Source organism: Penicillium canariense (assembly GCF_028826845.1).
Source record: "Penicillium canariense strain IBT 26290 chromosome Unknown utg000001l_segment0_segment0, whole genome shotgun sequence".
Taxonomy (NCBI): domain Eukaryota; kingdom Fungi; phylum Ascomycota; class Eurotiomycetes; order Eurotiales; family Aspergillaceae; genus Penicillium; species Penicillium canariense.
The window spans coordinates 4,258,761-4,283,884 of record NW_026622728.1 but is presented as its reverse complement, the minus strand read 5'-3'; the positions used below and the strand labels follow the sequence as shown (position 1 = coordinate 4,283,884).

At 51.8% G+C, this 25,124-nt stretch overlaps 9 protein-coding genes across 9 annotated transcripts; 2 read left to right on the top strand and 7 right to left on the bottom strand.

Annotated features, from left to right (window-relative positions):
* Window positions 1-3,874: 3,874 nt before the first annotated feature.
* On the bottom strand, window positions 3,875-4,220 carry N7482_001473 (uncharacterized protein; the record flags this gene model as incomplete). The annotated part of the gene is made up of 2 exons (XM_056683598.1): window positions 3,875-4,131; window positions 4,199-4,220. 2 exons carry the CDS (start codon window positions 4,218-4,220, stop codon window positions 3,875-3,877), a joined length of 279 nt encoding a protein of 92 aa, XP_056547204.1.
* Window positions 4,221-4,970: 750 nt separating this feature from the next.
* Window positions 4,971-6,506, bottom strand: N7482_001472 (putative sugar transporter; the record flags this gene model as incomplete). The annotated part of the gene is made up of 1 exon (XM_056683597.1): window positions 4,971-6,506. The coding sequence occupies one exon, from the start codon at window positions 6,504-6,506 to the stop codon at window positions 4,971-4,973; it is 1,536 nt and encodes a 511-aa protein (XP_056547203.1).
* Window positions 6,507-7,233: 727 nt separating this feature from the next.
* On the bottom strand, window positions 7,234-8,757 carry rhgB (putative extracellular rhamnogalacturonase; the record flags this gene model as incomplete). Its single annotated transcript, XM_056683596.1, has 4 exons — window positions 7,234-7,706; window positions 7,771-7,972; window positions 8,032-8,070; window positions 8,128-8,757. 4 exons carry the CDS (start codon window positions 8,755-8,757, stop codon window positions 7,234-7,236), a joined length of 1,344 nt encoding a protein of 447 aa, XP_056547202.1.
* Window positions 8,758-10,038: 1,281 nt separating this feature from the next.
* N7482_001470 (13 kDa ribonucleoprotein-associated protein) lies at window positions 10,039-10,625 on the bottom strand (the record flags this gene model as incomplete). Its single annotated transcript, XM_056683595.1, has 4 exons — window positions 10,039-10,115; window positions 10,175-10,308; window positions 10,363-10,416; window positions 10,510-10,625. The coding sequence occupies 4 exons, from the start codon at window positions 10,623-10,625 to the stop codon at window positions 10,039-10,041; spliced, it is 381 nt and encodes a 126-aa protein (XP_056547201.1).
* A 549-nt stretch (window positions 10,626-11,174) lies between these two features.
* On the bottom strand, window positions 11,175-12,824 carry N7482_001469 (uncharacterized protein; the record flags this gene model as incomplete). The annotated part of the gene is made up of 1 exon (XM_056683594.1): window positions 11,175-12,824. One exon carries the CDS (start codon window positions 12,822-12,824, stop codon window positions 11,175-11,177), a length of 1,650 nt encoding a protein of 549 aa, XP_056547200.1.
* Window positions 12,825-15,048: 2,224 nt separating this feature from the next.
* N7482_001468 (uncharacterized protein) lies at window positions 15,049-15,990 on the top strand (the record flags this gene model as incomplete). The annotated part of the gene is made up of 2 exons (XM_056683593.1): window positions 15,049-15,078; window positions 15,154-15,990. 2 exons carry the CDS (start codon window positions 15,049-15,051, stop codon window positions 15,988-15,990), a joined length of 867 nt encoding a protein of 288 aa, XP_056547199.1.
* A 750-nt stretch (window positions 15,991-16,740) lies between these two features.
* On the top strand, window positions 16,741-18,111 carry N7482_001467 (uncharacterized protein; the record flags this gene model as incomplete). Its single annotated transcript, XM_056683592.1, has 1 exon — window positions 16,741-18,111. The coding sequence occupies one exon, from the start codon at window positions 16,741-16,743 to the stop codon at window positions 18,109-18,111; it is 1,371 nt and encodes a 456-aa protein (XP_056547198.1).
* Window positions 18,112-19,221: 1,110 nt separating this feature from the next.
* On the bottom strand, window positions 19,222-20,449 carry N7482_001466 (uncharacterized protein; the record flags this gene model as incomplete). Its single annotated transcript, XM_056683591.1, has 5 exons — window positions 19,222-19,468; window positions 19,529-19,613; window positions 19,665-19,755; window positions 19,813-19,924; window positions 19,980-20,449. The coding sequence occupies 5 exons, from the start codon at window positions 20,447-20,449 to the stop codon at window positions 19,222-19,224; spliced, it is 1,005 nt and encodes a 334-aa protein (XP_056547197.1).
* Window positions 20,450-21,069: 620 nt separating this feature from the next.
* N7482_001465 (FAD-dependent oxidoreductase) lies at window positions 21,070-22,590 on the bottom strand (the record flags this gene model as incomplete). The annotated part of the gene is made up of 4 exons (XM_056683590.1): window positions 21,070-21,427; window positions 21,478-21,890; window positions 22,030-22,285; window positions 22,355-22,590. The coding sequence occupies 4 exons, from the start codon at window positions 22,588-22,590 to the stop codon at window positions 21,070-21,072; spliced, it is 1,263 nt and encodes a 420-aa protein (XP_056547196.1).
* Window positions 22,591-25,124: the final 2,534 nt, after the last annotated feature.

The window sequence follows — 25,124 nt, the reverse complement described above, 5'->3', positions numbered from 1 at the left end:
CACCTCGATAAGAATGGGATGGCTCGGCTTGTTTCTGTTTCACGCACGGCACATGCGACCACCGCTATCCCAAACTACCGGGAGGCTAACAAACTATACACAATGCGATCAACAGCCGATTCCGAGCCGTGGTCGCTGGCCCAGCCAAAATTGCGGTTTCAACGACGGCCAGCTGGAGTCGCGCCGCGTGTTTTGTTGTTCCCGCGGCCTGAGTCACCAAGGCACTAAGGCACTAAGGTGTCAAACCGTGTCAGATGCACCAGATGGGTAAGGCACCAAGGCCCAAAATTACCTAAATAGGCGTAGCGGGTACGGAGGCCGAGTGCTGCCAGTCAGCGCAAGAAGGAAAAATCGCCAGGCGCACACGAAAGGGCGATTCAGGGGGGAAAGAGGCCAGCGTGGGGAGAGCAGGACAGCGCGCGCTGACCGAGTCCGATGCCCCTGGCTGGCGTGCCCTGGCGAGAAAGGCGGGCACAGGCGAGATGGGACGATCGGGGAACCAAGTGGATGACGCTGGGCTCGATCTCTCGATGGGCGAAAGGGAAAATAATAATAAAAATAAAATAATAAAATAAATTTAAAAATTGAGCGGTTCTCCACATCACGTGAGAGGGTCTGGGGTCCACACACCCAACAATACAGTCTTCACAATATGCTGGACTACAGAGCTGCGATGCTGTAAATTATTATTACGGTGATTACTGGATGAAACCCATTTTATTCAGTAGGAAGTTTTGATCAGTCATGCGCTTTGACTCCATTTACCATTATGCTACCCTCCCGGCATTTTTGTCCTCTGGCACCCGAGGGTCCGCCAGCCACGGAGCCAAAGTGAGCACTCCTCGACGAGTGCCAATAATAATCAGAACCATAACGCTGCCACAAAAAGCGATATAGTTTCGAGCAAAGAAAGACTGACCCAGAAATACTCATGGAAACAGTGAATACAACGTACCGTTCTTTGTGCATCAAATAACCTCGAAGCCAGCCCCGGTCTCATCTAAACAGCGCTGGATGCGAAGAACCCCCAAGGGAAAATTAAGTAACCACCGGCCCATGTTGAAGGGAGGATCTTTGAAACGAGCGATAGAGGCTAATGCAGAGAATAGCCAGACCAGCCCAATAGACCAGAGGATCAAGTGGGTAAAAACTCGAATGTGTAGAACGTCGAATCAGAGGCCTGCTCCAGAAAATGTGTCCTGGAAAAGATTTCTCGGGCGCATTGGCCCAGCTTCAAAATTCAGTTAAAATCTTACCAAGTCGGCGGAGAGAAGAGGAAATACCTATACCCGCCCTTCGCAAGCAAGCCGAGTGGCAAGAAGACAAACCCCATGACTGTCTTGGGCAGCAGCGTATGCAGCATCAGGCACCGCAGAGATCACCATAATCACCCTGGACAGCCAAAGCCTAATTTATCGCAGCTCATTGCTCGCCAGCCAGCTCAGTCAATAGTGCATACTGATCATTGGGCAATATCCCAGCCACGATGGCAGCAGACGACGCAGCCACGATGCAACTAACGATGGAAGATCTGTCATCGAAGAGAAGTAAGTTCTCTTTCTACTATTTTCATTAGCGCATATCCGACAAATGTTAGGCAGTCACTTTCAACCCGAGTGGTAGATACAGCGTCTAAAGTTCACGGCTTCCACGCAAGATACCGCATTTATTCATCCTAAACCGGCACCACAGAGAGAAGTAAACATAATGTTCGTTGTCAGTCCTTAGGAAATACCCTGATGGGATAATGAATGCCGCGGGTGGGTGATCATCTGCCGCAAAATCTCCCGGTACAATATGTACCGCAGCAGGCTCATGATACACACCCTATGCTGAAATAGAGCACGTTGAGTGAAAGGTTGACGACTGACTTCCAGTAGAGCCAAATGGAAGATTGTGTAGCAGTTGAACCTGATGCCTATCTATTTTTATGGAAAGCCATGCAGCGTTAGCTTAGGCTTGGTCAGTGCGGCGAGGGGTGGACGACAGGCGACGGGGTGAAATTGTAGGTAGCCGCCACCCTTGGTCTTATCCCGCAAGAGCTTTTTTTATTGATGGATCTTGATGTTTTATCTTGAATACTCGGTGAATTGGCGAGGTGAGCCTGTTGTGGGTTGAATGTATGGCTCGACCGTGGTTCGGCCAAAACAACTCGGCTTCCTCGGCACGGACATTCTAGCCTTGCAACCCTCCGTTCTAGCTTCCGTTCCCCCGCATTCCAGTTCCTTGGAACTCAAAATATGGATGATGCATGTCTATTATTACTAAATAGACATTGGCTTCCCTATTGTGCTGTGCTGGAGACATTGAGTTGACAATCGGTCTGGATTAACTGGCGGCCCTAAGGAAGATTCTCAGCGTTGTTGAGTGGAGAACACGAGATGCTGAAGCCATTTAGGAAAAAGATAAAATATCCGTCCTTAGCCGCGTAGCCATATAAGGTCCCACCATATATATCAGAAAAGCTCTCAACCTAGAATCAAAGGTGCAGTGCAGTGCAATGAATAGCTTCATAAGATCTTAATTATGGAGCCAAAAAAACTGCCGAACAGATTACTTTGCAGGTATCACTTGCATACAGAGAGCTAAAATAGCTGCACACGTTATCCTCTCAATATAGTAGCAAAGTCATATCTGCGAGTCCCTCTGCGTCGCACCATCATGCATTGAGTTCATCTCTAAACCTTATGAATTAGTTATGGAAAGCGGAACCTGCACCGCTCATTCGGAGCCTATTAGGAGCCCATGTGCTAGAGACACATTCAATGCGAATTTATTGAACGGATAATGTGCTTCCAATTCACAGAGATTCATACCATACGCAATTGTCAAGCAAACGGATAACTGCTTGCCATGCCCATGTTCCGTCCACCACTTACCATCCACAATGCCCGACCCACGGCCCCACTCGCGTAGTGGCCACAAAAACGATAATTCGCCAGAAAAGCTAAAATACACACTAGAAATGCAAAAATTCGATGCCAGGCGGATTTGAACCGCCGCCCGCGAACGGACTTGATGGATAGTATCAGACCAAACGGTCGTAATTCTAGTCAAGCGCCTTAGACCACTCGGCCATAGCATCTTGTATGAATAAATAATGGCAGTAGTCTGCTACATAGAAAGGATTGAGACACAGAATCCCGGGATGCATAAATTGAGACTGGGGGACGGCTCTGTCCAACAATACTTGGGATAGATACATGGTAGAAAAGGCGAGGGAAATAGAACGTCAAAGTGCAGGTACATATTAAGCCTATCACGTCAAGTATCATCCTATATATGAATTACTGCTAGCTTCTCGTGGCTGGAAGAAGATCTTTCATTTCCCGATTACTAAGCCCATACTCAGCCCCTGTAACTTAGTTAACTTAACGACTGAAACGCTGATCAGGAAACATGAAATAATATTGATTTTAGTAGGAGAATGGGGCAACGAGAGGAGGAAGCTAACGACAAACACCGCAGAACGGGTTGTGGTGATGTGATGGTACCTGAGATAGGTGGTCGTAAATTACTCACGATTTTGATATACATCAAAAAGCTAGGGTGAAAACATCAGCAGCCTCTGACGTTGTGGCTCTTTTGCTCGGAAGTAATTAGGGATTTTATATGCACGTTTGGCTGACCTTTGTGAACCATTCACCGGGATATTCAAAATCACGCGTCTAACAATCTCCCAGGTATAGAAAGAACTTTCCAAACTAAGAGAAGCGCATATTACAGCACCAAACACATTATACGAAAGCATCCCTGAAATTGATAAATACATCAAGCAGAAACAAAACGTATCATCGACGTTATAGAGAACCAGGAAGAATATTGTATATACATCCAATCATCAAGTACAGTACGTATAATCGAACATCCTGATCTACCGGTTCAAGCCGAGTGGGTTTTCCGCAGTCTGCTTCTGCCCACCAGTGCTCTGGAAGCCGTTGGAAACGCCCTGGCCAGCACTCTTCGTCGTATTTCCTAGGCCTTCGGTTGCCCCCGAAACGGTGTTACCCAGACCCGAGGTCGCGCCCCCGACGGTGTTGCCCAGCCCGCCGACTGTATCGCCCACGGTGTTGGTTACGCCGCCGACCGTCTTGCCGAGGGTGTCGCCGAGACCACCGAGGAGTCCGCCGCCTGTTTAGAAAATGGTATGGTTAGGCCTGGGATGGATTCGCCGGGACATATATATTGAGGAACTCACTGTTCTGCTGTTGCTGAGACATCTTGAGAGGATAGAGGGAGTGGGTTTGATGGATAGTGAAGTGCTTTTGAGGGGTTCTGCTTGGACTTGGTAGTTGCCAGTTTCTAGCGACAGAATATCAGGTTCTTTTACGTGCTAGTTTTTATACCCACTAACCTTGGAAATAGGTTCCCCTTGAATATGATATAATGATTTAATGATCTAATGGTTGTGACCACCCCACAAAAAGTGACACGCCATGCTGTCATATGGGGTGACGCGCAACGGCGAGCAAACAACAGCCGCTCATTTGACAGCAGTCGCACGGATAGCGCCACTTCCTCTCCTCCGTCACAATGTGACGGCCGCCCGATCAAACCCAGTTGTTGCTAGCCTGACGTAGGGGTACCCCAGGTATCCACACGGCGATGATATCAACGTGGTACGGCGGGCCGACTGGCTGAAATTCCCCAAAATTGTTGGGAGGTGATTGGGCCACTGGCAAGGGCAGAAGTTTCTTACATTGAATACTGTGGCTATGGTGGGATAGTGTTTGGTCGTTATGTGGGTGATAGGGTACAGTGCTTTCATTTGCGTCTATAGTGCTTGTGGCGATTGGAAGGATGATGTCATACCCAGTTGATAGAGGCGTGTGCTGAGTGGATCGGGCCAGGGCTTGATGAAAGTGTATTATATTAACTGGGATGGGGTGGAGGTGCCAGAAACACGTGCGGGCAGCCCTGCAAGGATTCACCAAGACAGGCTGGCTAGAAATCTCGTACCACGTAATAATTTACAGACTTGCCTTTCCTCTCGACTCATATGGCAGTAAGACCACCAAAATGCCTGCTACAACGAACAACGCCCCACTAACATACACCGGTGCAGCAGAGTTCAGATTAGCAAACATAGCAATGATAGGCGCCATAATGCCGCATATGCGATTGGAGGAAGCTGTCAGTGCATTGCCCGTCCCGCGATCTTTCGTCAGGAATATTTCTGGCGTGTACGCATAGAGCACGGCGTACATGAGACTGCTCATGAAATTGTAGGCGCAGTTCCATCCCAGCAAGGCGTTCGATGTGGTTGCTGTTGTTGATGCGAGCAGAAACGCACCAGTCAATGCTGTTGAAGTCGATAATGCGCCTTTTCGCCCGAAGCGTGGGAGCTCAACTAGCAGGCCGCCGAGGAGACAGCCAGGAATGCCCATGGCGGCGATGATTAGCGAGTTTCGGTACGTGATGTATGTTGATCCGTCGCCGAACTCGATACCCCGGGACTGCTGGATGTATGGGAGGAATGCGTTGTATAGAGGGAAGCCCAGACCAATGAAAGCCCAGACAAGAATGATCAGGGTGGTGGAGTATGCTCTTCGGGGGGTGTCGAAGAGGGCTCGAATATGCTCAAACCGAAGCTTGTCCAGTCGCTGCCGGACGATGTTGGTCGCGGTGAACCCGTGCGACTCACCCTCGTCGAGATCATCGAGCTCGTCCTGAGTCAAAGACGAAGCCTTGCCGTTCCTGTGGGCCACTTCATGCACCACCTCGACTGCCTGCGCATTCCTCCCTTTGCCCATCAAGTACTTGGGCGACTCGTAGATGGTGAAGAACACAAACCGGACGACAAACATGACCATCGCCAGCCCGCCCATGGCAATGAGAAAGTACCGCCACCCCATATTCTTCGCTTTCCTGCAGCCCTCCCCCGACCCGCATGACATGTTGCCCAGAAGTGGCCAAGCGACGAGATTAGCCAACAACTGCGCAAAGGCCCAGTCGACCGACAGAACCGTTAAGAGCCACTGGTGCGAGCCGGGCAAAAACTCCAAAAAAATGGCCGAATCAACCGGCAGATTGCCCCCAACCCCAACAGACCACAGCGCCGCAAATGCACACGCGGCGCCGAAATTCGGCGAGCCCGCCGCGGCCAGCCCAAACACCGCCGTGATACCGATGGTCAAGTTGAACGCCCACCGGCGCCCGAACACGTCGCACCCGAAGCCCCAGAACACCGCGCCGACGAGCAGCCCGATGTTCTGCGCGAGGGTGAGTAGCGGCGCCTGCGAGGCGTGGAACTCGTATGACAGCGGCGGCAGGATCAGCGATGTTGCGATCGGCCAGAGGTTGTCGCTTGCCCAGCCGAAGCCGATCACCACGAACAGCTGCCACTGGTACCGGCCCATGCCGATGTCCTGGATTTCATGGTTGAGCACATCCGCTTTGGCCTTGTATGCCGCCTCGGGGCCTGATTCTGGCGCGGTCGTGCGCGCTGCACGCGCGGACTCAAACATGGTGGGCTCGTCGGCCGGCGATTTTGTAGGCGCCGACATGGCAGCGGCTCGCGATCACCACAGAGACCGCTCAGACGGAGGTAAAAATCAAACACCCTCCCTTCGTCCCTGGTCCCCTTTTGTATATCGACGGGAGGCTCGGCGCGGCTCGGGGCCTAGATCCCCGATGCAACGCTGACCCTTGCGCAAGAAGCGTGGAATCTGCATCAACGGCGGCCTGTCGAATCAGGGCCACGAGAAGGAGCGGCAAACTCTGTCTGGGAGGATTCCTTGCTTGCGCTCGAGCTGGTTTGCTTTCAGACTTGCCTAAATCCTCGTGTCTGATTGGATCCTCCAATGGCGTGATCGACACGCGCGGTTTCGTCAAAGTTCTGGCAGCCACCGAAGTGTGCTTTCCCCCCACATTTGGACATTTCGGGACGGTAGGCCAAATCGGGGCATTTCTACACATGGTATTGCCCGGTTGAGTAGCCCTGTCTACACTTCTCGAATGAAGGGGCTAGTCAGGCTACTGTGCGTTTTCATGGATGTCATGGCATTTTGGATCTTGGGTACTTAACGATTCCACAGGAGGTAAACCAGCAAATATATACTTAACGTGGCCCAGGGATACAGAACACTCCCAACTGTCAGTCAGTCAATATATGTCCCAAACACTACGGGGAAAAAAGGTCACAAAATAGTACAAGAACCTGGGTACCGCGTAGTAATGATAGATACTACTCAACTACTCAACTCAGCACCTAGCCCACCAATCGTCAACCCTCTAGGTAGAAGTCGCATGCGCAGCCAGAGCACTAATCGGCGTAGCACCCGGATAGAACGACGTCGGGATCGCAGGGATCGGAATAGGCGAGTCTGTGCCAAACGCCTTCGCCAGGTCCGACTTCATCTTCGCCGCAGAGTACCCAGTGGGCTTGGTGGTCACCTTCGTCGTCGTGCTGTAAGAGGTATGGTCGTCACCGTGCTTCAGGCACGCGCCCTCGCCGTACGCGTTGTTACAGGTGTACTTCTGGTAGCGGCCCGACTCGGTCCACATCGCGAAGTCCACGATCGTCACGTCGGTGCAGGGCGCGCGGGAGGCGCAGTTCACTTTGATCGGCCCGCGCTCCGTGCCGTCCGTCTCCGTGCCCTTCCAATTCCGGATGGTGATGTTGTTCAACTGCACGCCGTCGCCGGAAACGGTGGACATGCTGCTCCATTGCTGGTCAATGTCGAGGGAGTAGGCGTTGCCGTGGCCTAGTGGGCATCGTTAGTATATTTTATTTGTGTTGCGGAATCGGTGACGAGGAATAGAACGCACCGATGAAGTTCTCCAGGACGACATTGGACACGGAGCCGCTGCCACCGTTGCTCTTGATCATGTACATCTGGTTGGAGGACCAGGTGTAGACGTTGCGGTAGGTGACGTCGGAAATGTCGACATCGGTACCCAGGGAGCCCATGGCGCAGCCACCGCTCCAGTTGCAGTAGATGTTTTCCACGAGGATGTTCTTGGCGGGACTCTGCAATGAAGTTAGAGATGTCTAGACTGGTCAATGATGATCTCCTAGACCATTCATACCTTGACAGTAACACACTCGTCCTTGTTGGTGACCTCGACCTAGAGAAGGAATGAGTCAACCTGTTCGAAGGGGGGAGAGGGCTATCATCGGCGCACATCGTGAACCCAGATGTTGGTAGACCACACATCGATACCGTCCAGACCGCCAGAGCTACCGCCACGAATAGCCATGTTGTACACCTCGCCGTTCTGGCAAGTGTCCATGGTGAAGTGAAAAGCCGGGGCATCAACCAGAGCAAGATCGTGGACCGAGAAGTCGGTAACTTCATACAGACGCAGAATCCGAGGCCCGGTCAGATCTCCCTTCTTGTGGAACTCATAGCCAGAGCCCTGCACCGCACCCTTCGAGGTCGAGCTGAACAGCTCGAAATCCGAAGTGTGCTCGATGTAGATCATGTTGCCTCCGTCAGAGCCGGTCCGGTAGAGGATTCCATCCAGTCGAATGGCAGTGCTCTTCCCGCCGGTCAGCTTGACCCAGGAATTGAGCGCGTAGTCGCCAGATGGAATGTAGACCACACCGCCACTCTTGCACTCGTTCCAGGCCGAGCTGATGGCGGTGCTGATATCGGTCGACTTGTCGGCGACACCACCATAGTCGAGCACATTGCAGATTTTGTGGCTCGCCTTCGTCGAGTAGGAGGTTGTCGGGCCCACGGTACCGGACAGTTGGGCGGCTGCCAGCAATGGCGCCAGGCTGATTGCGAGGAGGGCAGTGGTGAAGACCATTGTGAGTTTTGGCTCTTTCTGAAAGAGAGAAAATCTAATGGACGAAGAACGAATATAAATCACGCGAGAGCAAAGAGAACGAAGAATCAAGGATAGCCCCTGGACATCGAGCAAGGCTGGAGAAGAAACCGCAAGCTATATCTCAAACCCACCGGTGGACCATGGGTCAAATTCAATATATTGTTCCGCATACTGCCATTGGACAGAACTATTCTGCACGCTAATCCAAAACCCCTCCTGAGCTCCGAGTGGGCGAGGAGCGATGAACCGCCTGCCCTATATCTGTGCGTGGTCTTTCCAGATGGTGCTCCACCAAACGCCTTTAGCGTCGGCTGCACAGAATCCATTCGCAGCTGTTGTGGAACGCACGTTCGAAGGTGAAGGTGACCAGGCCCTACGAATAGAGCCGAGGTCGGGGGCTACAGATTGAAGGGTTATAGAGGACCGAACCCCCTCCCCCTTGTCTGGCATTGATTGATCGGCGCGTTAGTAGCCGCTGCTGACACGCCGACGCCGGGGCCACGGGTAGGGTTCGGCCACCGGTTCCTATTGCAGGGGCGATCCGTTCATGTTGGTTTTTCGGTCGTCGGCCCCTGGCTCCATTTTGTTTAGGGCTTAGGAGTGATTTGCTCTGTTTAGCTTTGTCTCAGGAGGGGCTCGGTCGAGTTCACGGGGCGCCGTCGGCGATGGCCGGTTGATCAGTTCGGGTAAAGGCTAACTTCGTGACCCTTTTTTGGGCTTGAGGTGTATTATAGGCGAAGTATGTGCACGCCATCCATGCACTGTGGTGAAGAAGGCGCTGCCACAAAGCTTGGCGAAATTGATCGCTGCACTGGGCGTATGGACAGGGCTGCTAAGGTACTCTAGTGTTGTCGGCCTATCCCATTCCAAGGTATACTGCCGAGTGCATTGAGACTACACCTGTTGTGGCATATTTTTTTTTCGGGATGACGCTTTACTCCGTGTGCCGTGCAGTAAAGATCTGCAGATAGCTCCTCTCAAAAGGGGGTTTAAGCTACACTGGACTACGCTACGAGACCCCGCCAAATCTCGGCGAACTCGGTGAACTACGCCCGAGCCAAAAATTCTCAAAAAGATTCTGGATTCGTACCTCCAGCTGAAGAGAAATCTAGCTAAAGACTTCAGTAGCAAGGGGTGGGGCTACATGGCAAAGCAGCCGGGGCTTTCCGAGGAAAACATTGTAACCGCATGCACAGCAAAGTTCAAACTCCACCCAAACTCGAGATGTTCCTCCACGAATCTCCGGCCTCGACCGACTTCTTAGATCATCAGACGCTCGACCTGGATCTTGAGGGTGCGGATCTGGTTGGCGAGCTCGCTGGCCTCGTTGGTGGTGACTGGAAAGTGCCGGTTAGCACGAACTATATTATATATAGGGACCTCGCGAGAAACTTACTGGACACAGCGATCACGGGGCGGCTGACACCGCAGGCACGGCCAAGAGCCATCTTGGAGGGAACGTAAACGTAGGGAACGTTCTTGTCCTCGCACAGAAGGGGCAGGTGGAGAATAATGGGCAGAGGGGTGGTGCTGAGATGATCATTAGCATTGATTTTCCAGGCCATGGACTGGGGAAATGCTTACTCGGCAGCGAGAACGACGAGCTCAGAGGTACCACGGTTGAGGGTCTTGGTGGTCCTAGAGAGAAAGAACAGGTTAGTCGAGGTGTTCAGGTACTGATGGCATGGGCCAAGAGGCAGGGCTCTTTGTGAGCACAGGATATGAACGTACTCGTTAGCACCCTTCTTGATCTGGCGATAGTGACCACCCTGCTGAACGAGATCCAGGAGCTGCTGGCTCAGGGCCTCATCGGCGATGGGCCAGGCGGCATTGGTTTCCTCAGCCATTGCGACGGTGTAGGGGGTTGATGGGTGGAGGTGAAAGGGAGTTCAGAAACCAAATCTTTTGAGAAATGGCTCACGCGAAGGATCACTGCCGTGTAATAACAGGGGATGCGGTTGAAGTGCGGGTTGATGGAGTGAAGACCACCATGAAGTGGAAAACTCAGAAGGGAAAAGATTTTGGCCACCGCCTTCCCATTCCGGGTGGATATAGGCAGATTGTGGTGGGTGGATCACGGGTGAGGTTGACCGCCCTTTTGTGCCAGCCTGTTTTAGGCAAGTCTCCGCTGATTGGCGGTTGGCTTTTAATCGATAGTCAAATCAGGCTGGTCCTCGACCGCTACGGACTGGAGACGATCCCCGGTATTGTAGCTAGTGAATACGAAGTTTTGTGAGAGAATTTCTGATTCGCTTGCAAATGCGTCACTTTTATTCACTCCTCCAACTCCTTAAATATGCATGGCCCAGAAGACTTCAAGCCAATACTCCATTAACTTGCTGATCACCAATCCTTGCTTCATCTATCGCTCCTTGCATTCTTCAAAACGTCAAGCGTTACAAATCACCAGTGCCGAGACTAACAATAGTGCTGGCCAGCTTGGATCGTGCCCGCAATTCAGGTCCAAATTTGTACAAGACGAAGGGGATGAAGGTCAGGAGAGTGGCGATGAGAGCCAACAGCATGCCCGCATATTGGCTGCCCAGGTTGTGGAAGAATTGCGAGGCAAACAAGGGCGACACAGCACCGAGAGTGTTACGCATGAAACCCTGACCAGCAATGGCAGAAGACGAGTTCTCGCCATAGCAGTCGGAAGTGTAGCTGTAGCAGGATTCGAAAATGAAGAGGATTCCAACGCCGATGAGTACCAGACCGACGATGGGACCGAACCAGAACAGCTCCTTATACTGAGTGAAGCTGTAAATAAAGAGACCGACGGGCAGCCAGATAGCACCGCACATGGCTCCGTAGAGACGGGCCTCTGGTTGAGCTGCCCGCTCAGAGTCGGCGATGATGGAGTTGTACTTTCGAATCTGGAAAAAGTTCAGGCCGAACCCAATCGTCGTACCAACACAGAGAGCAATGTAAGGCAGACCAGAGATCCCCTCGCCCCAGCCCCGCTTCTCTTGGTAGGTGATAGGGATGGCAGAAAGAAAGAGGAAAGTCAAGAACCAAGCAAAACTGATCCAGAGACCCAGGGCGAAGACGACAGGCTCCGAGGAGAGCATCCGAATAGCCTTCACGGACGAGTTGTGTAGCATCTCCTTGATGCCGGGGGCTTCTAGGTCGTTCAGAGTGACAAAACGTTCATCGCCCGTTGCCTGGCGGATCATCTTGGCCCGCTTGGTCAATGTCACACCACCACGAGTCTCGCACAGGAAGATAGCGATGATAATGACCAAGGGAATGTTGGCGAGGCCCTGGATCCCCTCCACCCATCGCCATCCAAGAGCTTGGTCGATGAAGCCAGCATAGATAGGAGCGGCTACGGTACCGAAGATGGCAACGAAGGCAAACGAGGCCATGGGGATCGCACGGTGGGCGGGAGTATACATGTCTCCGAAGGTACCACCGACGAGGATGGTGCCGACACAGCCGAAGAGACCGAGCAGGGCACGGCAGACAAGGATAGTTGCAATATTCTTACCGAGGGAGAGTCCGATGAACATAAGAGAAAAGCAGACATAGGCACCAACATAGATGACTCGTCGACCAGCAAGCTCACAGAACGGGGCCAGGAAGAGCGGTGCAAGTGCACAGGTGAAGTTGAAGGTAAACAGACCCAGCTGTCCCAACTCCGACGAGACACCCAAATCCTCCGTCATCCGCGAAATACCCGAGCTGTATGCTGTTGTGGCAAGACCAATGAAGAGGGTCATCAAGCAAAGAAGGACGCTGATGAAGGCCTTCCTCTTTGCACTCCAATTAAACGGATTCTCTCTGTCACTATGGGCGAACTCTAGAACCAGGAAGTTGTGGCCATTATGTTCTGTTGGCTTGGTCACGGTCAGGGGGAGGTCGAAGTCCACCTCCTGTAATAATCGGCCCTCGAAATGCGGTGATTGTTCGTCGTCTATTGTCTCCCGGAATTTCCCTCCAATGACCCAACCCTTTTGATAACTTTCTTGGTGGGTAGTGGTGGTTCCAGCCGCAGGAACATTCTCATCATGTGAAGCCGTAATTGGCTGCTGTTGTTTTGTCTCCATGATGCGGGTTGGTCGTGTGCTTGAAGGGGGAGTAGGAAGGCTTGAAGTGAATACAGTCCAGAAGATGGGAGAAATACTTCCCCATATAAGGATCCTCTGCTAGGGGTAGTGCCTGTCGTCATCCGCAAAACTCCGGGTTTTCGAGTACGGGGGCTTCGGGACCACGATACTCAGGCGTGGGGTTCGTCTGGTACTACTCACGGTGCTCTAACGTGTTTCCCGCCTTGTCATTAGATAGATTAGACTTTTCAGGTGGGGATTGAAGAGAATTATTACATACACGGTTATATGCATGGTATACTTTCCTGTAGTCTGGCTTTGGCTTTTCCAAATATGAAGCGTTGCTTTCATTTCTTTTGCTGAAGCTTCTGGGAATTAAGTAGCTGAAGGTTTCCAAACCCAGGTTCAAGGGACTGATTTCTTGACCGTCATCAGTGCCATGTACTGCCCATCCTGAATCGGCAATGTCCCGATACAACCACGCTTCTCTTCGCATGAGACCTGTGGACCACGAGACTGCTGGACGAATTGTAAGTAAAGACGGGGGCGCCACCTGGTAATACTCACCAGTCTCGGACAATGCCCGCTGCATCAGCGATTTGCGTGGTTGCTGGTAACACCGAAGACAGTCCGACGACGTCCCGACCCTCCTCTCTCCGAACCACGTCGGCTTGCCTTGAACTCGGCCCCACCGAGTCAATGCGATCGGCAAGCCGAGGTTTATATCGGAGTGATTCGGTTCGGCTGAAAGTGTGAGAAATGCCCTCTTCTTTTGTGTCATAGACACGGGCAAGTAAACGAGAAGCCAATGGAAGTATGTTTGTGGATGAGTTATGATGGCCGTACTGCTAGTTCGCGAGAATGTAGTGGGATGGGCTTGTTTCCTCGTTCGCTGACCGAGAAAGATCGCCCCGTCGGTAGATCCTCGGGGGCCCACTAAAATACGTTGGATGATGATGTGAGCTTTTCCACCTGTACCTGGGCACTGGCTGCATTTAATGAAAGTGGATTTGCGAACCCACCTGTTCTACTGATGAGGCAACTGGCGGCAGCTCGCGGCAGTCGGATTGCGTGAAAAAGAACGAGGAGATGCTGGTGATGCTGGTGGTTCACTATCAGTAAATGCCTCAATAAATTTGGCCTTTCTGGAGAGAAGCGTCCCCAACATTTCGGGCGGCATGTGAGGATCGTCATTGTAGTTGGTCGAGTGGCAGCGATGGGTGCACCCAGATTTGTGACCTTTGATCAAATTTTTACATACTGTCGGTTTATTGGCAGGTGTTTAATTACAACATAAGAACCCGCCCAGCTCTTTAGTTGTCAAGTATATCTCCCCATTCAGTCCATTAGGTCTTGTTATCAATCACACATTGGTAGTTTTGGCCCAGAGTTGATATTCCTGTCTGCAAGAAGGCCTATGAGCTAGGACCATCGGCAAAATCAGCATCTAAATAACTGGCTGGATATTGGTCGGTCTAGTGCAATCGCAGATTTTTTTCAGAACGAATACAGATGCTGAATAGGGGTTCTGAATAAGCGGGTATGTTGATTCAATGTGTCCAAATAGACCTTGCGTGCGACCGACGGTGGCCCTCTTGCGAGTTTCCGTGGCTGGGGAGGGCGACCACAGCCTGGAGGTGGTAGGGAGACCAGCTCTCTCCACTCCTCAAGGGCACCGGCTGTTCGGTGGGCTGCATTAAGCATACGATTTCATTACGTACCGAAGCCTATCAAGCAGGCCTTGCATCTCGCACGGTTCTGATTGAAATTCCATTATAGGAAGGGAAAGTGATATTAGGTTGATAACCTGATTCAACAATGTGAGCTGGACTGCCTCGCTGCTATATGCAAAGAGGACGGTCAGAACCGGGCTTAGACAATCCCACTATCACTATTCGCCATCCATGGCAAGATCTCCTTGTCGAGTAAGCACTCGGGAGGATGCGCCATGTCCCATTGATAGGTGGCGTTCTCGCTGTCTGGGCTCGGAGAGAGGCTCACGAGAACGATGTAGGCAAACGACCAAGTGAGGCCTGTAGCCACGTTCTGCCTACTGAGATATTCATGTTTGTTGCATCGAAATCTACCCTCTCCTCATGGAACCGCCCCCTCTCGTCAATCCTGTCGTCTACCCTTCCACGCCCAGTCTATCAAACCGATGCCGGGCTCCACGATCAGAGCAGAAGAGCACTGAAAATACGGAAAGCCGCCAGAGTCGGCAGAAATGCGAAGCCCCGGGGCAAAAAGAACGCGGGTGAGTCACCTACCGAAAGGGAGCTGCGTCTCATCTGTCACGAAGTACTAACCTGGGGGTTCCCACTCTTCACAGTTCTACAACTGCGACGCGCTCAGCGACCAAACGGACATCCTTGACTCTGAATGCACGGGTACGGATGTTGCCAGTGTCTGGAACAGCATTTTGTCGTACTGGTTCCCCCCCGAGGAAGGTTACCAGCTCCGCCTGAACCACACTGAAGCATGGGTCGAGGTGTATGTGATTCGGGTTGCGGTCCGCCCGTGCGAGAGAGACATTTCCTTCAGCCCGGTTTTCGTCGTGCGCTGCTACGGCGCCCGTGCGGATGTCCCCGGGATGCCTACCTGGGACCAGACTATGGCCGATATTCCATCCAGCGTCACGGATGTCTGTCGCAGCGTGAACGGAAGTGGCCGTCCCGCGTTTGGGGCGATCGCCTGCGCCGACGTCGTGCGGCTCTGTGCCTTTCACCCTGGAGAGTTGACCATGGACGCTTGCGACGATTGGCCTGGCATGTACTTTATCAGCCTGCTGAAAAACGATATCAAGGAGTACCTTGACCACGTCAAGGCCAATTTTGCCAAGCAATGGGGTCACCCGTACTCCTACTACTGCGAGAGTGATGACTCCCCGTCTCCGCCGCTGCAGGAGATGGACGGCGCCCACGAGGCTAGCATCGAAGCAGAGAGAGGCGATTTCGAACACTCCGCTAGCGATGAAGGCAGTGCGGGCAGTGCGACCAGGGTGAAAAGTGAGGATGCAAACAGCATGGAGACCTCCAATGCGGGGAGCACTGACCTTAACACTGATAGCGACCTTACTGAGGCCCTGGTGGAAAATCGCGTGAATGGCCATGTCGGTAGGGCGATAACAGATCAGGGAGGCTCTCCATCCTCATGCAAGCAGCTCTGACCGCGAAGATGAAAGCTCAGCTGACAACCATCAGGCCCTCGACGAGGCTAAGATTCGAGCAACAATCAAGTTTCCGACGTACGGGCTCATGTGAGAGAGCCTCGATGGCCATTTCCTTTTCAAGTCGCAGGTTGGGTGCACATTACTGATCGAGAGAATCATAGTTGGGTGATGTAGGCGAGAGAAGCCATGATGAACGTGGAACACAACATGACATGTTATGAGTATAAAGGAGACAGATCCAGAAAGATACACGTGGATTTGTGCTGCACGGCTCTCCTCCGCCCTGTAAGGCTCGAGAACAGCTTTGTGTCGAGTCACGAACTAATTTTCCCATCCCTAAACCGCGAAATAATCTCCCAGTTACTCCCCAATGCCACAGATCAGGCCATGTCAAGCATCCTCTAAAAAGTTCAAAGTATGAATCCGCGGCATGGCGATGACGTCACTCGCTGGTCGGACGTCTCCAGGTTTTCCTGCAGGCCGCAAAACGTGGAGGACATCGACCCGGGAGTTAATAGCCAATTCGCTTTCCTTGTCATCTGCCCGCTGTTATAATGATGTAATGGGCCGCAAGTATTTAAATAGAATGGTTGCCAAGATGATTGTCGGAGGACAAGCTTTCTTTGCGCCATCACCTTACATCTCATGAGAAGAGCCCCAGAGCCTTCGCGACTGTTCATAAGTGGACCTGTTCTATTTTCCATTGCATCCACAAACTAGCATTCCCCATGTCGTCTAAACATACCAATGCCCATCATCTCCATGAGTATATCTATCCCCGTCCCAGACTCAAACCCACCCGGTCTAATTCAACCATCGGACAGGATTGGCCAGTGGATGCCAGCCGACCACGCAAGCCACCAAGAATGGCTCAGCGGCATAATTGACCAAGTTGACCGGACGGATAGGCCTCTCCACCCTGTTCTAGAAGAGTTCAAGCAGCTGATCGAAACCAACACCCGAGTCTACATGCTCCTAGCGGGCATGTTCAAAGAAATCCCGCACAAGAAACCATACAGCCAAGACCCAACTGGTACTGCACAGATCCGCGACTACAACCACTTTCTGAAGGTCCTCAATCACCTCCTCACGTCTGCTCCATCATGGACCGACAAAGCCCACCGAGTCGGCCTGGTCGGCCTGCCCATCAACGCGGTCCTCGACTGGCCAATGGGCACCCCCAGTGGCTATGCTGCATTCTTGGACCCCGCAATCAATGCCATGCTCAAGAAAGTTCTCAATGCATGGGGAGAGTTCTTGAGATCTCCCGCGTCGGCCGATGTCCTGAATAACGCGTCCCATGGTTGGTTCGGCGAGACCGGCCGCCGGGACCTCACAGCCGCAGCGAAAATCGGTCCCACCGCGGCGGAAACCCTGGAATTCCACCATATGTTCGAGTGTGATCCATCGGCGCCGAAGTATGGCTTCCAATCATGGGACGACTTCTTTACCAGGCGCTTTTCTGAAGGTATGCGCCCGGTCGCTGAACCCGACAACGGCCGGGTGATTGCCAACGCATGCGAGTCGAGACCATACCGAATTGCCCACAACGTTCGTGCGCGGGATCAATTCTGGATTAAGAGTCAGCCGTACTCTGTACTTGATATGCTAGGCCATGACGAGCTCGCTGCTCAGTTCGTGGGTGGTACAGTCTACCAGGCATTCTTGAGTGCGTTGAGCTATCACCGTTGGCATGCGCCCGTGGGCGGCAAGGTTATCAAAGCCTATGTGGTTGATGGCACCTACTATTCCGAGCCACTGTTTGAGGGTGTTGGCAATCCACGCGCTAACCGGCAGGACATTGACCTTGCCGGGCAGGTCATCTCGCAGGCGTACATTACGGCAACTGCCACCCGGGCGTTGATTTTCATTGAAGCAGATGAACCGTCGATCGGCTTGATGGCGTTTATTGGGGTTGGAATGGCAGAAGTTTCCACCTGCGACATCACCGTCAAAGAAGGTGATCATATCAGGAAGGGGGACGAAATCGGCATGTTCCACTTTGGTGGATCTACGCACTGTCTGCTGTTCCGAAAGGGGGTCAAGGTCTCTGGATTCCCTCAGCCAGGCATGGAGGAGAATATGCCAGTTCGCAGCCATCTCGCGACGGTATCTTGAAGATCTTACATGAAAGGGATGATCTCTCACCCTGGACGGAACCTAAAATCGCATAGTTATCGATACCAGACATATGCCTTCAACTGCGGCACCGGAAATTTAACTTGGGCTAGTAATGGGCTCCTCTAGTATGGCCATCTTAATACTGGACTTTGGACAGGTCAAAAGCGATTGTGAGAAAGGATTAACGATGTAAAACATGAATTCAAATGAAACCTAATAGAAGTTGAAGCAAGTATATCGCTGAAAGACTTGGGTGGCTGTGTGAGGTTGGAAGAACCCATCATGAGTTTAGCTCAAGGCTTGAAACCGTATATAACTCAAATCTCATACCGGGAGTAGCAGTCAGGCTCAATGTTTTCGTACATCTGATCCTCCAGCTCGTGCATTTCAGCGAGGAACAGTGGCATTGGATGTTTACCGGACCTGGCTGGGCCGCAACACAAAACAATATTATTCTCCGACGACGCTGCACGGGTCTCTGGCACTCAATCGGGGCTGATGGCGTCATATTATACCCAAATAAGGCTTGTGTCTGCCATATCGTCTAATAGTATGCTGCGACGGCTCGTCGTGCTCGCCAGACGCTATCCGCCGGGCTAACTCCAATACGACACACAGCCGATACTGCTGAGTCAACTCTATGACAGGATGCAGAATCATCAGCTTTAGAATCCACAGTAGCGAAAGACAGCGTTACGATGACAAATTCTATCTATCTTGTGCGGCATTTAGAGCCTCATAGTCGTCGGCCGAGCTTTGCGGCCAAGTTGATCCGATCGGTCGATTACAATTATGCTTGGCGCGGCAAGTTTATGGAGGAGAACTCGTAGCTGTTTCCTTTTGAAAAAAAGTCTTACATTATAACACACCTAAACCAAGTTGCTTGTATTACGTATGGATCTTTTGAGGCCAGCAGGATGTAAAAGGAGTTTGTCTTAAGTGCAAAGAGCTCAATTGTGGAAAGTCAATCAGAAGTCAATGAACAACTTTTCTTGTCGCCACGATGCCATGGCCGTCCGTGTCCCCCAAACTCGTGTCAAATTCTCCTGTCGGGGAGAGACATGACTGGGGATACTGCCTCCAGAAGAATGATCAGGCTTAGCACCACTACCGCTTCTGATTCAGTTTCCGCCGCTTAGTGCCATCTGCACCATTATTAAGTTTGAACTCATTGGCGTAAACATTGAAGAACTCGTTAGGTTCTTGAGGGTGTGCACCAGTGATATCATGGAAAGCTGTCGTCGAGATGTAATTGGTCTTACCCTCTCGAACTAGCGAGTAATACTCCATTAGATATTGTAGCTCGGTTTCATCACTGTCCGACTGAGCGTGCAGGATCCGATTGGCCTCGGCCCTATAGAGCATCAGTAATGGTACGGAGTAAAGGTACGGATGCGCGACCAAGGTTACTCACTCGGATATGTCTTCGAAAGCCATTTCCTGTCCTAGTGCTTGACTTGCAGCGGTAGCAAGCTCGTCACCAGTCGCAAGCATTGGCCCTATGATTGTAAGCGCTTATTCTCAGGGTCAGGGTAAAAAGTGTATCATACCTGTCAGAACGATCAATTGGCCGCGGTGTTTGTCGCTGAAGCCGTGCTTGCCTTTGCCGGAAAGGACGTGTGCTGCAACTTGAGCAACATCCTACGTAATTTAGTATCAGCCCATGTGTTATCTAATTATAGGGGAGAAACAACCCACCCCGAGCGCAATCGGCGCGAATTTATGCTGCTTTCCAACTGGAAGAGGAATGACTCCTTCTTTCTGTGCCTGCGGAGCATAGAGGAGGAGATTCTCGGCGTAGAATCCAGCTCTATCTTGGTAATCAGCAATGGGAATCTACTTGTTGCAGAACAGCACCGCCCTACCTAATAACAACCGGAGAATGTCCGGTAGAGGTTTGCGGGTCTCCCTTGGAAGATAGGACACGACTTTCGAGATCAATGAACTCTCGCAGTTTTGGTTGGCGATCCCGTTCGGCAAGGTCACAGCCCGCGGAGCTGATAAAGCAAACGTTCGGCACATTGGCCTTTTTAGCAGCATCGATCAGCTCCGTAGTGATGTCAAATTTGGATCCGTGTGCTGGGGGGATAAGGCACAACGTGTCTGCACCAGTCTCGCGCAGGGTTTCGACCATCTCCTTCACTCGCCCAGGCTTGTGTGGAACGATTTTGGCACCGAGCCCGGCCAGCTCCTTCGCGGATTTGGACTCAGGATGAAGTGTGAGACCAACAACTGAGTTGATGGCTTTCTTAAACCCATTATCTGTTAAGAGGAGCTCAGCAATAGTGAAGCCGGTGTGGCCGTCCACTGCAGTAATACAGAGATTGCGCGACATAGTGGGCATTTTGGAGAACAGAGTTTGTTGCAAAGAAGCGAGTGCCTACTCCAGTTGGGGAAGTAATGAGGGGCATTATCTATCTGATGAACAGAGATCAGGACGTCATCCGAAAAACCTGTTCACCATTGGAACAAAATCCAGTATATATGCTAGCGGTTCATAGGAGATCCCACGGTCGGAGAGTTCCCATGACATGGACAAGGCCCATGTTGTCGTGCTGCTTGATTTCGGGCCGATTACAGCTAGTTGACATCATGTCTTGTACTTCGCAGTCAGAATCTCATCGAAAGGTTTTATGCGTGTCTAGCCTGGGGTAAGTGAAATGGTGAGTGTCACAGAAGGGTGGTGTTTTACTGGTCTGGCAGGTATTGTTGTGTACCTCTCCCAGTTTCCTGTCACCACTCTCCAATTTCCTTGCTAGCTCGCAACCCTAAATATATTCCGGTTCCCCGGGTGGGTGTGGGTCATAGTAAAAAGGTCTCGGCCAGACGGGCCGGGGTGGTGGCGAGTATGAGTGACAAGTCGCCCCTCCGGCAAAACAGGGTATACTAGCTTGGGTACATGTTCACATAATCAACGAGGCATCTCTCCATTCGTGACGAACCATATATCCATGGCTACAACTCCTTGACGGCATGACTGATTCCTGTCTTCTCTGCTGTCACATAGTCTTCCCAGACCTGGTTGATGTCATTCTTGTAGATGAAATCGGTGTCCCCGTAGAGGAAGTGGTTAATCTTGGCCTGTAAAAAGTGATCGAAGTTGTCATTTTCTATCCGAGCTTGGCGCAACTTCTCTTCCACTCTATCCAGGTGCTTGTACATTCTGGCGTAATATGGAGACCGAACGGTGTTGAAAATCTCGAGAGCGTCCTGTACTGGACGAGAAGCAGCCTGAGTATACTCCAGCGCCCGTGCGAGAATCCAGCCATCTTCCATAGCGAATGTCGCGCCGGAGCCAAAGGCACCTAAATAACTGTCAGGAATATAAGACCCTAAGAAATCTTCAAGGGGAGGGGCGGAAACGTGCCCGAGAGAGGGTGGCTGGCATCTCCAATCAGGGCCACTTTGTTGTCAAAGCCCACAATCCTGTTCAGCCGTGGCCCAGCAAACATCGCAAACTCTCTCCAGGCTCCTTCTGGAACGACTCCCACAGCGTCTTTTATTCGCTGGTCGAAGGTCTGTTTGCAAGTCAGCGTGTTGACGCGATCCCTGGAAGCGAATGTCCACACCTCGACACGAGATGCTACGCGATCATTGGTGGCAGGAATCCCCCAAACGACAGTTTTCCCGGGGGTCTCGGGCTCACGATACCCTCGCACGGTAATTTCAAAGGCTGGGTCCGTCTCAGCTGCATCATCTACATCCGAGAAGTAGACATGACCAGACTCCCCCACCACCAGCCGGTGGCTGATGTGATGTCCGGGAGATGAGACAGACTGGACTTGGGAACAAGAACACGCCAAGCAATGGTCCTTGTGAAAGCCAGCTGATGGTCGGGAAAGAGTGCCCGTCGGACAACCTTCCGGAGAACTGCTTGTTAGGCCGAGTCGCTGGATTCCAAGACTGCAAGCTTACCGATTGTATTCCATCCGCCCCGATGACAAGATCCGCAACAGCTTCTGTTTGATCATGAAATGCCAAACGCACTCCCCCGGCTGGCAAATCCTCGACATAAACGAGCTTCTTGTCAAATTGAATAACTCCGTGAGGGACTCGCGTGAGAAGGGCCGACTGGAGCTGCGTTCTGCGGGCGCGAATCGCCCCTCGAGAGTCCGCCTGCGCATTCTCGGGCTGCTGCACGACACTGAGAAGTTTACCTGTGAATGCGTTCCTGGCGACGTTCGACAGCGGTTGTCAGTCAGGCTGGAGTTCCAAACCAACACTTTAGGGACATGGGTACCTTTGCTGTGTGTTGGACTTGGAGCCTCCCTTGACCCCGTCGCTCGCTCCCAGTAGGTCAAGGACTTTCCACGCGTTCGCAGTAAGACTGATTCCCGCACCAGCCTCTCGAGGCTCCGGGCTCTTTTCGTAGAGAGTGACCTGAAGGAACGGGAGCTGCGAGAGGGCGATGGCCGCGCCGAGTCCACCGGGGCCACCGCCGATAATCGCAACAGATGTCAATGTGCGCCCAACCATGTTGATTCTATCCTGTCGGCTGTGTGTATTCCTTCACTGTCACTACACAGACGCACTTGCATAGGCGTCGACAGGTATACAGGCGATCGCATTGGATTGCGATTCAGGCTTATCAATCACATGAGCCCATAGCACGCCATTATCATGTCGGAATGTGCCATCCGCCGTTGGTACTTTTCTTCCAATGAATCTACCGGTTGAAATGTCTGCTCTTAGCATGGCTCGGAGGTGATAGCGAAGAAATACGTAGCCTACCGGAAGCAGTGAATGCCGAACGTCTTAGTCGATCATGATGGCATCTTCGCGACGGCGGGAGCGTGCCTATGAGATTTTAGACCTGATGCGCCCGAAAGGAACGTGAAGCCAAACTACCGATTCATGACCAGAATTGAAAGATCCAGGTTGTGGACTCGCATTTGGCATTTTTTGCCTTTCAGGCATGATTTCGCGCCCGCCAAGGTGCCCGCCTGATACGGCTCTAATCCAGCTGACACAGCAACACACAGCCTAGAACATAGAGACGCATGATAAGTCTCTTTGTAGGCATCAAACGCTAGTTCGATCATATATTGACAGCCGTGAATGAGGCAAGCTCGTAGCTGCTCCACAGTGAAAGCGGCTTTGGTGAAATGCCCCGAACATGCGCTCTCGGCCCAAAAGAGGGAAGGGACACAAGGACCATCAACAAGCTATTGGGTGGATGTGCTCTATATGCTACGGGATCTGCTCTCTAGTCCTCCATTATCTTAGAGTTGGCCCCAACTACTTCATGGGGAGACAGTGGCTCTGGCTACTTACTTAATTGGGAGACAGTAGACTGGCCCCGACTACTTCGTGGGGAGATAACAGACTTGGCTGGCGATCTTACGAAGCACAATGTCCGGTACTGGGCACGACTATCCGAGTGGTTCCCACCCCCCAAGCACCACACAAGCGCTAGCATGGGTAGGAATGCTTCTTCACTGATGTCTGCTTGAAAAATCCTGATCATACGAGTCTAGATCCAGCCGCCTTGTCAGGTCATTCGCCTCCTGGAGATGCTCCCACAACAGCGGCGTTTCGTAGTCTCAACATTTTTCCCGCCAGTGTGTACCGGCAGGGTTCGCAATTGCTTGTCAAAAACGGTTAACCACACTGAGATATGCTGAAGGGGGCTCGACGCGGTTCCTGCTGGGATGCATTTCTTATCTCCGCGCGCTATATATCATTTGTAATCATGACCTTCGTTCACTCAGAGATCTATCAAGTGTTCGAACTGGTGGGTCCACTTATCCCCCCAAGTTTCATACTGGCCAGAGTGAGGGCTGGTTTAACCCAGGAGGCGAGCATCAGAAAGCCAAGCCCATAAACTATATTGGAAGGAGGTTGAGAAGATGGCGACATGCATTATATGAAACAAATCAAGGTCAAATGCGTACTCATAAGGCTAAGATCTTACATGGAATCCTTTTGAGATGACTTGCGTGAATCTAATGGTATATAGAAAACTACTTGATTGTCACGATGAGGGCGGGCGAAAGATACCCAAGAGGATCTTGTAGTTATTTAATTATTTTGCTAAGGACCTAGTCATGAATATTTGGATTATCTTGCAATCTATTCATTTCTGATCCAACACACCCAACATGCAGGTAGGCGAGGCCTGGTTGCTGTCGGGCCGGGAGGGTAATCCTGGTTCTGCTAGTACTGGCTCATTATTCCTCTGTCGGTGTCATCGCAAGTAGTAGCAGATCGATTCGGCCCATCTCGTCACCGTGCACCTACGCAGTCTTTCCCGCCAGCAGCAACCCTTTTCCGTTGATAAAAACGGCCGAGGGAACACAGATTGCCTATGCGACATCTGTCGTGTCAACGCTCAATGTCGCCAACCACAAATTGACCGAAACATAGGGCTCCGGAAGCAGCACCGGTCTGGCAACCCCTACACCGACCGGGTTCCCTTTCACTGCCACAACTGACGATGACGATAGAGTCATCGCATATGCCACATCAACGTTTTCGTATATGGATGTTTCTAGTTACAGTTTGACCTATACCTACGGCGCGGGTTTGTCTACAATCATATCAACCCGACAGCCAACCGCTTCGTGCGCCATATGGGACGAGATTGCCGCGTATATGGTTCTGGTCTATGATGTTCACTATTGGACCGTTGATGAAGCTGTCCTCGAGTACCATTTGAAGAGAGAGGATTCTGGGTGTGGGCTTGTTCCTGCTTGGGATTTCAATTCTACCATCAATGGCACTGTAGCAGCCAAGTTCAATTTGCTATTGCTGATCGGGGCTAACGGCGTAGAACATGCTATCCGTTCGGCAGGGGGGCCCCAGAGTATGCAGTGCCACGGTCATGGAGTGGACGTTTTTGATGGAGAAGACACGGTCCAGGATATTTATAACGCACTCTACGCAGAGATCCGAGCCATAGATGGGCGAGTGAAAATGCTGCTGCGAGCTGTACTTGTTTCGACCTTGAGAAGTCCATTCTCAGACCATTACTCAGACATCAATCTATTGCACCAAATAATGCCTAAAGA